Below are 14298 nucleotides of genomic sequence, written 5' to 3' on the forward strand. Positions count from 1 at the left end.
ACTAATCCTGTACGTTATCCTGTGCCTTTGATATTATAAGTACATTTAAATTCCCAGATAAGGCTTCACATTGTTTGTGTGTGGGATTTTTTTCATCATAGGATGCTCTTTGTGCAGGAAGCAATTTAATCAGTAGCCCCATGTTTGTCAGACGCAGAGAGAACCAGTGATCGGTGTTACTAGCTCTGACATGTGGGTGTGTGTCTTCTCTTTCTCCTCTGTGATTCTGTGCCCTGTGATTACATAATGAGTGTGTGTGTGTGCGTGCATGTGTGAGTGTGTGTGTGTGCCTATATATACTATTTGCGCATGCCCGCTCCTCTGTCCTGAGGGCACTGTCACCAACATCAGCAGCAGCAGCACTGGGGCTGCGTCTCTCGCTCCACTGACCATGACACACACTCTCCTTCAGGCGTGACAGCTCTCCCACTTTACTCCATAACACAGCTAACAGCAGATTGACTGACAAAAGGAGAGAAAATACAAACAAGATTAAAAGAAAATGCAACAGGAAACAGTCAGTATGCATGTGTGAAGCAAGAAGGTAAACTAAGAAGAGCACTGATGGGAAATTAGAAAACAACTGTTTGCAGTTCTGTCAGAATTTGGCTGAAGTGAATTTGGCAGGGGCGTGTCCAGACGGTTTGACTGGGGTGGCCCAACTGAGGCACTGAGATATGCAGGGGTGGCATGAAGCATGTGTGCACACAGAAAAAGTAATACAACTATTTAACTACTGTTAAATACTAACATTTATGTGTTGTACACGTTATATGCCTGTATATCATTTGTTGACTTTTAAAAGTAACCCTGAAGAACGGCAACAAATCTTTTAAACTTTATTCTTTAAGAACTCAAAAAGAAGATGTTTTTCAAGAGTCGCAATTTCACGTAGATAAAAATGACAAGCAACATTTCAGAGCCCAAACATATAAAAATGTATTTGCAGTAGGTAGTGTTCAGGAGTTAGCTTGCACTTTTTCATGGACTGATTCCACCTGTCTTATGAAATAGATGTGTGAAGTGTTTTTATACCATTTCAAGAACCAACAAATGAAAATGTGCTTCATTTAACAGCAAAGAGAGCTGCAACCAGCCTGTTGCATCACAGTCTAGATAGTCTGACATAAGTCTCTCCTCTTATAAGTCAAATCAGAGTTTAGGATTTTAGGATGGCTCCATGAGTAGCTGATCAGATTTTGAGGTGGGTCAATGCCACCCCTAGCCACCCTTCTGCATATGCCCCTGCTCAGGTGAACTTTCACAAAAGCTGCACCTGGAAATTAAACATTTGGACTGTAAATGACCTGGAGTTGACCTGGAGCAGGGATCTGTGAGATAAATCTTTTGATCTGGGGCTGCATTCTGTCTTATCCTCTGCACATGAATTGTTTCCCAGGTGAAATGCATGGAGTAAAAGTCTGGAGGGGACTGTGTTCCCACTCACATTGTAGAAAATGTACCATTCTGCATTGGGTGAATTGTCATGCAGCTTTTAATAAAGGGTGCTTTCACACCTGGATCGTTTGGAGAAGACCTCCTGAAACTGGGGGGTTTCCCTTCTTGGCAGGGGTCGTTTGGGCGTGCGTGAACCAAGCGGCAACCTCCGGTCAAAAAATCTGAGTCCAATGTGGAAGTGTTAAAAACTGCAGTTCATCGAGGATCCGCTAGAGGCTGGCTCCAGAGGTACTGGAAGTCACATACACATGAATGGGAAAAAGACGATCTTTGCAGCAGAAATAAACATGTTTACAGCCTGGTACAAAAGACGAGTGTAGTCTGGATAGCTCATTTCTCGATGGGCACAGCTGACTGTGGGAACTCTGTAGCTGTAAGCTAGGAGGCTCAAAGGCCGCCTCTTTATGTCACACTGGCTCGACAGAAGCAATATGGCTGCCGTCGACGATTGACCTCAAAACAGCTCTTCAGAAACAGATGGGTGACGTCACGGATACTACGTCCATATTTTATACAATCTATGGTGTGAACAAAGCACTCACACTCTGATATGGAACAAAAACATTTGTTTCGTCCCTCTCATCACTGAAACCTCCACTTTCACCAAGCTGCTCTCTTACCTTTACATCCTCCTGTTGGACTTTCCTAGCCTTCGTGTGACACTGCTCAGCAGAGCGGTGAAAGCTCTTCTCATTCATGCTCTGACTCACAGGTTTGTAAACTTCTGTTGACCTCCTCCCTGTTCCAAGTCAACCCACAGCAGCTTGTTAGTCGGTGTCTAGGAGCTGACTTCCCACAATGCAAAGTGCAACCAGCATGAATGGCATTAGTTTACCTCTGCCATGGGAAAGAGAGACTGTGACGTAAGGACAGCCCTGCGATGGTGTGTGCTTTGGCCCTCCTTACAATATTTTTGTCAACACAGAAAAACTCAAGGGAAAAATACAACAATGGATAATTTGTCATCTGAATCAGAGCAAAGCAAACAGGCTTCAGGTGTGACAGCACCTTTACACTGTTTATTTAGCATGTTCACTGAAACATAATTATTTCAGTGTGCTTAAATGCACCACAAATCAAACTACAGTGTCGGCAATGACATGCAGACTCGCTGATCAAAAAGTAGTGTTTCTGTGTCATTGTCTTCCTCTTCAACCACAGCATGCATGCTGGTTCATGTTTAAAATGTAAGTTGTATTGTGCTGTTATTAATAAATAAGCAACCATTCAAGTTCTGCTTTTCCAGAAGCGTGTGTTTCTACCTCTGTGTACAACACAGCCAGCTGAAATGCTTGTGTATGATACTATTTGTATTTGAAACAACAAACCAGAACGCTTCAGATGGGAAAATCCAGTACAGCACCTACAGTTTCTACAGTTTTCTACAGTTTTTGCAAATAGAGATCAAATTGGAGCTGATGTAACTAGTTATTGTTATTGTTCATAGTCAGGAAGGATTGTTGCATAAAGGACAGACAGATATTTAAAACATATTTTCCTTTAAGTTTTGAAGGACAAATAAAAACGTTTCAGCCAGCTTGATTTCTCGCTGGATTATGAAGTGGTCTGGTTTACTGAGGAGCACTGGTGCAAACCTCCTCAGGTTGTTTGTCAGAGCATCAAGAGGGGGACCTCTCTCTGATGCAGGTTTAGAGGACCATGTAGCCTAATCCCTGATAGAGCAGGAGAAGTGGGCCTGATATTCTATTGTGAGGAGGGCTGGAGATCACGCTTATAATGCCCTTTGTAACTCCAAAAACATTATACTGAGCCACTAAGGGTATTAGATATTAGAGAGCTCACCTCTGGAGACTAGACATCCTGTTTAAATTTGCTGGCAAAACCTTGAACCATGTATAAAATAAGAAATTGCAGGACTAATTAACTCATTACTACTTTAAGTTTCGTCATATCTTGACCGCCCATGTTGTGTACTGTAGATGTAGAAGGAACCTTGTGACACTGGCTTGCTTGTATAGTAATATGTTTATTACAAGAAAACAATACCAGTATCGAACAAGCAGCACAGAATGCCTGGAATACAGCGTGCCAATCTGTGTATTCCTGTTTGCAGTTTACCAGCACCTTTTATAGGTCTGAGAGCCAGTGACATAGCCTACTACAGAGCACAAACTTATCTTAACATCTGGTCTTTCATTGTACTGTCCTTGGCTCTGCTGACTTAAGGGTCGCAAAAACTTGTCCCTGCAAGTCACAAAACAGGAAAGGGGTCTCTATCTAAATGTCCCTGAGAGTCTGAAACAACATAGACTTCTCCTTGACTTGTTTTATTTGTTTTATTTATCAGATATTTATTTAATGTCAGATACTTCAGTATATCATTATTCCTGACAATTTGCTCTAAATTTAAGATACCAATTCATTAGAATGAGGAATTCCCTCAGCATTGTGATGGTCTACGTCATAATTTTGATAATCTAAATGAATATTTTGCATAAGTTTGTCAGTATTTTAAGTTTAAAGTCTCTATTTCAAGAGTTTTTATTTTTGTATTAGTTTAATTTTTATTATTTTGAGGTATCAATTAATTTTTATACACTGATTTATAAGTTCACCACGTTGTAATTTTGGAAAATGTCTGATTATTTATTATAATAAGATATTATTCCGAGATGAGTCATCCCATTTATTTATTTTTATGTGAGTTCAACTCTCAACTCAACTCAACAACTTTATTTATATAGCACCTTTCATACATATAAACATGCAGCCCAAAGTGCTTCACAAAATAACAGAGACAGAAAACAACAGCAATGGTAAACTGAAAAAAGGCATTATCATAAATAAAATACTTAAAAATAAAATAAAATAAAATCAACATAGTAAAATCAATGAAATGATTAAGAGTGGAAGAAAGGTTAAAATAACTTTAAATGGATACAGGGAATAAAATAGATAAATAAATAATTAAATAAGATAAATAAATGTTAATGCTATGATTAAAATAATAATAATAATAATGCAGTCGAGGGCTAAAAATAAGTTACTTCAAATTAAAAGCTAGATTAGAAAGGTATGCCTTAAGTTTAGTTTTAAAAACACCCAGAGGCAGGTGGACACATGGGTGGACACCTTTATTCTGAAGTTCTTCTTCCGGCCCTATTGTGTTTTAACATGACGTCATGACGCTGCTCGTAGCGGGACAGTTGTCGACGCAGAGAGAGGGAGAGGCGGACCGTGCAGTCTGTGCCGGAGCTGATGTGAACCATAGATGTGAACGACGGGACCTCAGGACACAATGTTGACAGCAGAGTAGTTGGAAACGATTTCTTTGTTCGGTTTAAACACAACAGACGCCGTGAACTCATGAATGGAGTTACTTTCTGCCTTGTTGGAATCCCACCTCACTCAGACACTGAAGTAAGTCAGAACTCAATGTACAGAAGAACTGTTTTCATCCTCCTGTAATCGCAGCTGAAGGGATTAACCCTCATGTTTTATTGTATTGTGTATTTATTGTGCTGCATGTTTAAGTTTCTGCATGTTTTCCCTCACACAGACATACGCTTACCCTCGAGATGCTAATCTTTACTTAAGCCAAAGTGTGTGCTTTATTTTCTATGATCCATAAGCCTTTACAGACCCTTGAATGAATGCAGCCCGCAGAAAACCATGCTGTAGTTTTTCTTTGTGGTAAACATTTGCATCACATGCAAAGTGCCAGGTAAAGTAAGTTTTCCCCTCCACACCCCTGTATAAAGTGTGCTGTGGTCCTCTCCTGCAGAAACACACCCTCCAAGTCTTGGGACTGCTGTTTTTGGAGATGCTCTCATGCACTTGTCTTATGCAACTTGTCAAATTCCCCAGCTTGAGACAAAAGAGAAGGCTGCAGGCTGCTCCACCACATAATGTCAATCCACAAATAAGTGATGCAAATGCACTGTTGTGATTTAAAGCAGATGGAGGCGAATTTCCGTTTTAAGTCGCAGTTTAGTTGAACAATTTGAGAAATGCATGTCTCATCTGCAGCACAAATAACTGCATAAATCATCCCTGGTTTCAAGGAATGCAGCGCATATTTCTGCTGTGACAGTTTAACTCTCCCCCCTTCGCAGGGATGATGTACGGGTGGGTAGGCAGAGAGACAATAAGAAATTTGGCTGGAATGCATATTTCCATATGCCAGCCCACATATGCACAGTCAGTGACAGAAGGCACATTGTAGCCGTTAGTCTTCTCTCAGCGCAGAAAGATTCATTAAAAACATGACCGAATATTCCAGAAATATCTTCCCACATTTAGCCTGGAAGTCACACTTTTATGTGCATATTGATTCTGACAGTTTATTCTTGTCATGTCTCATCACTTTGATCACACAGCACATTGTTTTCTGTCCTGGAGCGTGTTAGTTATTTTCTCCCCCTTGCTTGTGTGTGTGTGTGTGTGTTTTTCTTGTTATTATTCACAGATTATTACTGTGGGGTTGTGTCATGGTCCAATTAGCATCAGGGTCATGGGTCAACAACGCATGGGATGAAATGAGGGTTTCCTGTGGTAATTATCCGCCTTGACATAACTGTGATGCTCAGTAACATCAGAATCACTTTTACTTCTTTTGAAGACACATTTCTGTAACGCCAAAGAATCATCATCTTTTTTTATTTACACCGTGGATAACCAATGAATATTTGAACAATAATTCTGATTCAGGAGTTTCTCAATAATATAAGTTTGTGTTTATAGTGGGATCTATTATACAGCTTTAACAACAGCAACCAGTGGTGCATTTCTACTTCAAGTTACCGTCTGTCAGGTGTTTTACGAGGGATTGAACGCTGCAAATATCACAAATGGAGAAAAGAGTTTAAGCTGATGAATAACTTTTAGTGTGGTAGCAGTCTTTCTGTGCAGTCTTTTTTTCCTCTTCAATGTAAAATATCATCTTTAGTTAGCTCCACTTTGAGCTATTTTCAGGTTTCTTTTGCATAAGTGATGTTTGTTAAGCTACACATTTATCTGCTTGTGTTTATGGGAATACTTAAAACTAGTGATGTCCTGAAGCGACAAATTTCTTCATTTAACTGAAATTTTTAATCCAGACTAACTAGTCTGAAGGTAAGAAAATGATCAGAGAACAGTCCAAATTGAGCACAACATCTAACCCTGTTAAACACGGGATCTCAGAGTATTTCAATCAGGAGAGGAACAATTTAAATATTAAAGGTTATTTATTACAACTGAATGAATGATGAAACTTGACAGAAATCTTTGGCGTAAGGACTCTACGGGGATAATGTTGTGAGCGTAGGATGCATGAATTTGGCAGCTGGAGAAATCCCCCTAGAGTCCAGACACTGGTGGTGGTGGTTGATGATCCTAGGAATTGAAGACTTGCAGAGACCAGGTGGAGATGGGGAGGTGGAGGGGTGCGCACCATCAATGCAAGAAGGAACTAGCTGGAGAGAGAGACGCATTTAAAAAGACAGCAGAAAGTTGATAGGCTGACGATAAGGGCGTGCCACTGAGCTATTGGATGATGCAGCTGCTGATTAACCAATGACAGCTCCGGAGCGTGCAGCTGGAAGCGGGTGAGCTATTGAACGAGGGAGAGGAGAGTTAAACAACTGCTGTGACTGCTTTATAGTCTTCCTGTCTGAACTTTCGCTGAAGCTACATTTGAGTAGCAATGTCAAAGTGTTTTGTAGAGTGACTAATATTAGCAGAGCTAGAACCACCAACCTTCAGTCCTCCTTTACAAGATCAACATACTGACAAACCACGGCGTGCTGCGAAATGAAATATGTCACCTGTGCTTGTTTACATCCAGGTAGTAGAGCTTTACAGCATTATGGTGGCAGTAGCACCGGAAAGGTGAAAGGTGGAAACTCTACAGCCTTGACATAACATATTGAAACACAACACAACACATAAAAGCTCCTGTGAGGAGCTTTTAGCCGGTTCTGAACAGACTGAAATCAGTCCTGATGCCTCGTTATGACCTACAAAGGCAAACAAGACCATCATTGACAAGATCAAATACTTCTAAATGTCTGAAAACTTTTTTTTCCGCACTTAACAGAAAAGATTCTCGATAAACGCTACGTTCGAGTGTTGAAAGATAACTTTGGGATGTTTCTCAAAAATGCTTCTTCAGCGTGTCCAGGACAAGATCAGAAAAGAGATGAGATGTACAGCTTTGTCCACAGAGGGCGCCAAAATCAACACGAAAAAAATAAATCAGTGGAGCTTTGATCATTTGACTCTTTACCGACACGTAACTCTGAGGCCATGAAGGTGACAGTGGTCTTTGTTTAGTTGGCTAACGTGCATATTGCTAGTTTAAATTGTAGATAAGTTTAAGAAACATTCATCATAAATGGTGGTGCCAGTTTGATCCAACTCATATAGCATTTAATGTACCTTCATTCAGAGGTCAGAGAGCGTCTCATCCTTCAGTATGATCTATAAATCCTCTGTTGTGGTGTCATAAAGCTGCACTGCGTGTCTTCAGATTGTCCTGCCACTCGTGATTCTTTACTGTCGCTCCAGTTCTGTCGTTATCCTGAAAACCTTCTTCTTGCCAGTGACTCACATATCCTTCATATAAATCATGTTTTCTTCTCCGTGATGGTCTTTTTACGAGCCTGTACACAGGGTCCTGAGGGCGAGTGCTGAGGGGAGTCTGCAGTCAGAGAGATGAGGTTGCTGGGTTGACGTTGCTCTCCTTGTTTCTGGGGCCTCAGCTGCCACTGGGGTTGCAGTTAGCAGCTGAGCGCTCAGGCTGATTGTAGCAGAGGGAGGCAGCTGCTTTCACCAAGCCAACAAACAGCCTCATCTTTGATGGTCATTTTCAGTTTACAGCCCAAAGTACTTCCACTCTCTGCCTCTTTACTGCTTTGATGTTGTGATTATCCAGTCAGCGGTGTACTGATAGTTCATGAGGCATGGCAATGTTGAGCAAAATCACCCCCTGCAATAACAAAGGGTTCAGAGTTTATCATAATCAGCTGGATTGAGCTCAGATTTTGGAAGTATCAAACCAGAGCAATTTCAAATGATTGAAAACACTTAAATAGTCCTGTGACTGACAGAGACACTGGATTGTTTTGTCTATTTCATGTAAAGATTGCAGTCAGGGTGTGAGGATAAGTTCAACTCGTACAACAAAAACTGCATCCAGAAGAAGTCGTTTAGCCAAGTTTAACACGGTGTGGTCTGTCAGGTGCTCCTCCACCCTCCTCTGTGACATGCAAGGACACTTAAGGCTGATTTATACTCCTGCGTCGAATCAACGGCATAGCGTACACCGGAGGTCCGCCTAACTCCCATACCTCTGCAGAGGCCTACGCACATAGCTGATGTGCACCCCCGCCAAAATTGAACTACGCGTAGAATCAACGCGGACCGCAAGCCCTGTGATTTGTCAGTTCGGCGGCATTGTATATCCCGCATTTACAGCACAGAGCTCGTAGCGGGGCCGGAAGCAGGGGACTGCCGATCATAGAGACCGCACTGCCATCAGGCGTTTCGGTGGAGAATTGCTGCGCGAGACAGACACATCAACGCACAAGTATGTGGTGCTCATGTCTGCGTCAGCCCCTGCTGCATAGGGACGACGCAGAAGTATAAATCAGCTTTTACTGTCACACAAATCCTCATCAATGTGTGGTTTTAGACTGATTTCATTCAAATGATTCAGACCAGATCACTAATACGTGTTTCCTTTCTAGCTGTAAAGGTCATACACAGTGGTGAAGGGATGTGAGAGTTAAGAAACATCTGAAAATTCAGGACGCTTTTCTTGTTTATTTGAGGGGTTTTCTTAAAAAGCTTCCAGCAGATCAGTGATTGCAGTTATCTGTCAGAAGCCTCTTTCACACATGGACTCTTGACATTTTCTAGAAGTTTTCAGTCGCGTTGCTTGTTAACCTGTCCCTCGCAGCAAGAAGTCTCCGGTGTCAGACGAGGGGTTTGGTGGGCGATGATGGAATGGAGATGAGTCTCAGGAGGCAAGATATGGCATCAAAAGCACGCTGTGAAAGCCACAGAGCAATGCTGACAACATGAAGGCAGCTGAAGCAACAGAGACCTACACTGTGATGGCAGTTTTTGCATTTCTATCAATGCAACGTGAAAATAGAAGGAAGGAATTGAAAATAATTCTCCATCTGCAGCCTTGAATATTTTTATCCATCCTGTCACATGGACATTTTTGGAAAATGTCCTTCTGTGTACTCATCAACTCATCCTGTCCTCATGTAAAAACTTAACTGACAGGAAATAGTCTGGCAAAGTCAGAGTGAATTACGCTGCTGTTTGCGTTCGCACATGCAGCTCATCCTTGAAAAGTTTCTGGAAGTTTTCAGGAGTTTTGTGCACATCTGTGAATACAGCTGGAGAGAACAGATGTTAGATTGAAGGTGGAAGCAAAGAGGTAAAGAGGTCAGAAACCTACAGGAGAATTGTATAGCGTGCTCTTATTCACTGTATATCAATGTTACACCATGTAATCTGCTGCAGGGCAGTCCAATTTTGTGGAGCTGACTGTAACATCAAGATTGCTGGCTGGCTCTGTAGTTTAAGTCAGACTGCGAGGAAAGATAATATTAAAGTCTCAGCATTGCCAGGACACTCATGGTCTGCAGGACTTTTCAGGCTAATTTGACTATTTTCCAGCTATAATTCAAATGAATAAAAAGAGCTAACTTGTTTCAGTCTTTAAGGGTAGTTTCTGAATCTTTCATGCTTGGACAAAATGCATATGTTGCAAAAGTTTGCTGTCATTGGTTTTCGTATTCTCAGGGTTTCATTTTAAACATAGAATTAAGTGAAGCAAAGAGGAAGACGTTCACAGACTTTATCAAAAAGCATTGCAGACTTCACACATGATGCATGAACGGGATAATCAGAGCTGAGACCGATAGTTTTTGTTTGTATTGTAATTCTTGGTGTCTGTTTACAATTATCCCTCTCAACATTATTATGATTATTATTTTTTAAGTTATGTTTTTGGGCATTTTTGCCTTTATGACAGGACAGCTGAAGAGAGACAGAAAACATGGGGAGTAGAGAGTGGGGGAAGACTTGCAGTACACGGTCGGGGCCGGGAATCGAGCTGGCGACCTCTGTGACGAGGGCTATAGCCTCTGTATGTGGGACGCTTAGACTGCTAGACCACCAGCGCCCCATCCCTCTCAAAATTTGACCAGAACACATCTAACAAACTGCGTGTTGCTGATTTGTCATGGACGGTGTGATACTCATACAGATACAACATATTCTTAAACACTCACCATAAAAACAGACCAGAGTTTGCCCAACAGGTGACTTCTTCAGCACGTTAAAACAATCCTCTCTGAGTCAGCAGTTAGTCGCTTGTCAGTGTTGAATTGATGTGACAAAGATGCACTAAGTTACAGATAAAGATCGGCCATGTCATTGGTGCATTGCACATTCTGCCGACGGGCTGATGTGTGTCAAAAGATCACATATTGACCTGCACTGATGTTCAGCAGATACATCAGTGGCCCTATAGGTTAGCTGAGGTTCATTTTGCCTACTCATTAGTGTTCAGAGCAGAGGTTGTCTCACATTGTTATATTTCATTGACTGTTTAAATAGCATCATTCAGAGTTTGGAGTCTGTGCAAACACAGAAATGCACCCATGGAAACCCACAAACCACAGAGCACCCAGCACAAAACAAATCCTAATTTAGCCGCCTGCAACAACCACAACAGCTGCATCACACCTCTCTGCAACGTCTGTGCTGTTTGCTTTAAGACAGATGTTCGGGAATTCAAGTCTCTTCACAAAGAGGCGTGTAAACAGAATAAGTTTCAGTAGGAAGGAATCATCCATCTCTGTTATTCCAAATGTGTGTGTGTGTGTTATCTAAGCCCTCCTCTTCATCAGATTCTGTGTGTTCAGTGGAGCAGGCTCCTCTCTCCTTATAAGTCCCGTATCAGGCTGCCAAATGTTGCCCTGAGCTCCGGCGGTACAGCGCAGGGTAATCACTTTGAGCTGGTCTCACTTCTGTTCCTCACACGAGTGAAACAGCTGCACTCCTCCGTCACAGCGGGATGTTATAAAAGGCATGTTTGTTTTATAAAGACCTGATTTAATTATGCATCCAGTCTGGATCCAGCAGCCTCTCAGTGGGCTGTCTTCTTGCCTCCATATGCATTTATCAAGTGTTCTCATTATGCAGCAGTGATGTCGGCCTGCAGGGCTCTTCCCCTCCATTGATCCTTGATTTATTGTTTGGAGGAAACGCTGTCGGCTCCCACAGAGGAGAGTAACCCACCCTAAAGCAGACATGGAGGCAGTTAAGATGCAGCGAGCCTGAACCGGCCCTCATAATGCATGGAGGCTAAAGAGCTCTATAAAACAGCACTCACATGATTCAGCGAGGTGATAATGGAAAGAGAGGATGAGATCATGTTATTGATCACAGTAAGGGTTGCATTAGAGCATTAGAGCTGCGAGGGTTGCTGCAGTTTGCTGATGCTCACTGATGGCTTGGTGTGGTCACATGCCTGTGAATAAAAGCAGAATCAAACTGTGATCAATATCATTGCAGCACATTTGTATGTCTTGTTTATGATAATCTGCCCCATTAGCAGAAGGCAGACGCAGGAAGCTGTAACTGGATACTATTCACAAACTGACAGTCATCATCACGCAGCAATCGATTCTGTCAATTAATTCAAGATGAATTTTTCAGGATGATGTGTAATCATGAAAATAGATGTACATATCCACAGTGGATATGCAGTGATAATCTTTAATGATCTGAATTTCTGTTTAATCAACGTTGAAATAAGTCGCCCAGGAGCTCCTAGAAGTCATTTTTTGTGTTTGACAATGCAAGTTGCAAAAGACTTGTCCCTGTCCAACTCTAGAGTAGTGCTCGCTGTTAGGCTTGGGTACTGGGAAACACATATCTGAGATTCGTGGATTCGATAATGCACATGCATTGCATTTCCACGCAGCGACATCAATCTTTCAGGATTAATCTTCAGTGAGAATTTTGCAGTCCACAGAGAGTTCCTCTTAACTGCACTTCCGTTATGAAATGATTCACTTTAACATGTTGTGAATTTAAGGGAATGCTCTGTCTACAATGTGCTGCGCTTTCCTGTTCAAAATGCCCCAACCACAGCTGAAGTAACATCCCCGTCACACTCAAGTATGAAACACAGCTGAGCTTAAGGTTGCATTTATAAAGAGGTGAACAAATCATGTCTGATAAATATTTCAAATATATTTTAGTTTGATACAAGTTCAGAGAGCTCCCCTCTGTCCGATGTTCCTATGAAGAGTTTTGTGTCGTGCAGAAACTTTGTTCACTTTGGTGATGAAGGGGGAAATGAACGAGGAGAAAAAGTCTCTGTGAAGTGGCAAGATTAGTGGCGAAGATCTCATTTTAGGTCACCAAGGTTTAGGTATGCAAAATCCACTATGTTTGTTGACATTGTTGTGCTTTTCTATAATTTATTTAGAAAGATTTGTTTTCCTAATGTTCTTATTTTTATATCTATCCTGACGAGAAATAGTAATGTTTAATGAAGGAAGAAAGAAAAGCCCTTGTCACAGCTGACAGTTCACTTTTGAGAACCCAAGTGTCTCGACAAGAAAGGCAGACTTACTTTAGTTCTTGTAGTATTCATTGCATCAAAAATAATGGATCAGAATGGATAAAACTGAAACGGTACCCAACCCTACTCGCTCCTCAGAGCGAGCAGATGGGAACCAGGTTTGGAAAAAGACAGTCTTTCTGTGCATGAATGTCCCTGCAGTTCAGTTGTTTGGTGCACGCAGGTTTTTCACCTTTCAGCGTGACGTCATAATGTGATGAAAATATCCTCTGATGGAAGAAGTTGAGCTCGATGAGGAGAAATGAGATCTGAAAAAGCAATAAAGCTGAGTGACTGTGTGCTATCACGATAATGAAGCATCCCTGTACTTACACAAACTACCCCCCTTCACAATAAGCAGGGGGAGTGTGTGTGTGTGTGTGTGTGTGTGTGTGTGTGTGTGTGTGTGTGTGTGTGTGTGTGTGTGTCAGAGTTGCCTGCTGCAGATGAGGGGCAGTCATTGTGTTGTGTTGTGTTGTTTTCAGACTTAGATGCTCGGCTCTGTACCGTATGGCAGAAAGAGGAGGGGGTGTTCGGTGGTTGTGTGTGTGTGTGTGTGTGTATGTGTGTGTGTGTGTGGGGTGGGACATTGGTGGGGGGGTCGGACGGGCTGAGACTTGCTGTGAACTGTTTGACAATGGAGCTCTGTTAAGCTGTGTGTGCTACATGTTTGTGTGTGAGTATGTGTGTGTGTGAAACGGAGGAATGATGTGGGTAGATGCTGTGTGGGTCAAGGTTGAGAGGTCGGACATGAGGCCAGTACGACCTCGTTTAATGCTGATGGTTCCCACGTAGACCGTCAGAGGAAAGGTGTACGTGTGTGTGTGTGTGACGAGCGATGGGGTGGGGGTGACCGCACACACAGGACCATTCTGCTCCAACAGGTGGGCTGTTCAGGAATGTGTCAATGAAAGAGTGTTGGTGATTACACTGCAGGAGAGGAATGAGAGAGAGGGGAAAGGTGCAGCTGGAATCAGCGAACTGAAGAGAAAGAGATGGATGTTTCAAATCTGAATCAGCTTTATAAAGTGTATGGAAAAGTCCCTCACAATAAACCATGCAGCTGTACTCTCAGGTCTGAGAAATTAAGCTAATTGAGCAAACAGTGTCTACTTGAAGCTGGACCTAAAAGTGACCCAACCTTAAGAAGTCTCACGTTCAGATGTCTGACGCTACAGCACAAATAAACACGTCTGAAGTCTTTTTGAAGTCAGCTTTTTTTGTCTTTAAAGATGATTCTT

General features: G+C 42.0%; 1 protein-coding gene across 3 annotated transcripts in view; it reads left to right on the forward strand.

Annotated features, from left to right (window-relative positions):
• Positions 1-14298, forward strand: part of LOC117829550 (rho GTPase-activating protein 23-like) — an 80015-nt gene that overhangs the window by 21723 nt on the left and 43994 nt on the right. Inside the window, exon 1 of one of the 3 annotated variants that reach the window (XM_034707094.1) lies at positions 4558-4839. The exons of 1 other annotated variant lie outside the window; for it this stretch is intronic. In XM_034707094.1, coding sequence (XP_034562985.1) covers positions 4786-4839 — 54 coding nt within the window. In that variant the 5' untranslated portion in view covers positions 4558-4785. Of the gene's footprint in view, positions 1-4557; positions 4840-14298 lie in introns of those variants that run through there. One more of the 3 variants, XM_034707095.1, reaches the window with a different exon arrangement.

Source organism: Notolabrus celidotus, chromosome 18, assembly GCF_009762535.1.
Source record: "Notolabrus celidotus isolate fNotCel1 chromosome 18, fNotCel1.pri, whole genome shotgun sequence".
Taxonomy (NCBI): Eukaryota; Metazoa; Chordata; class Actinopteri; order Labriformes; family Labridae; genus Notolabrus; species Notolabrus celidotus.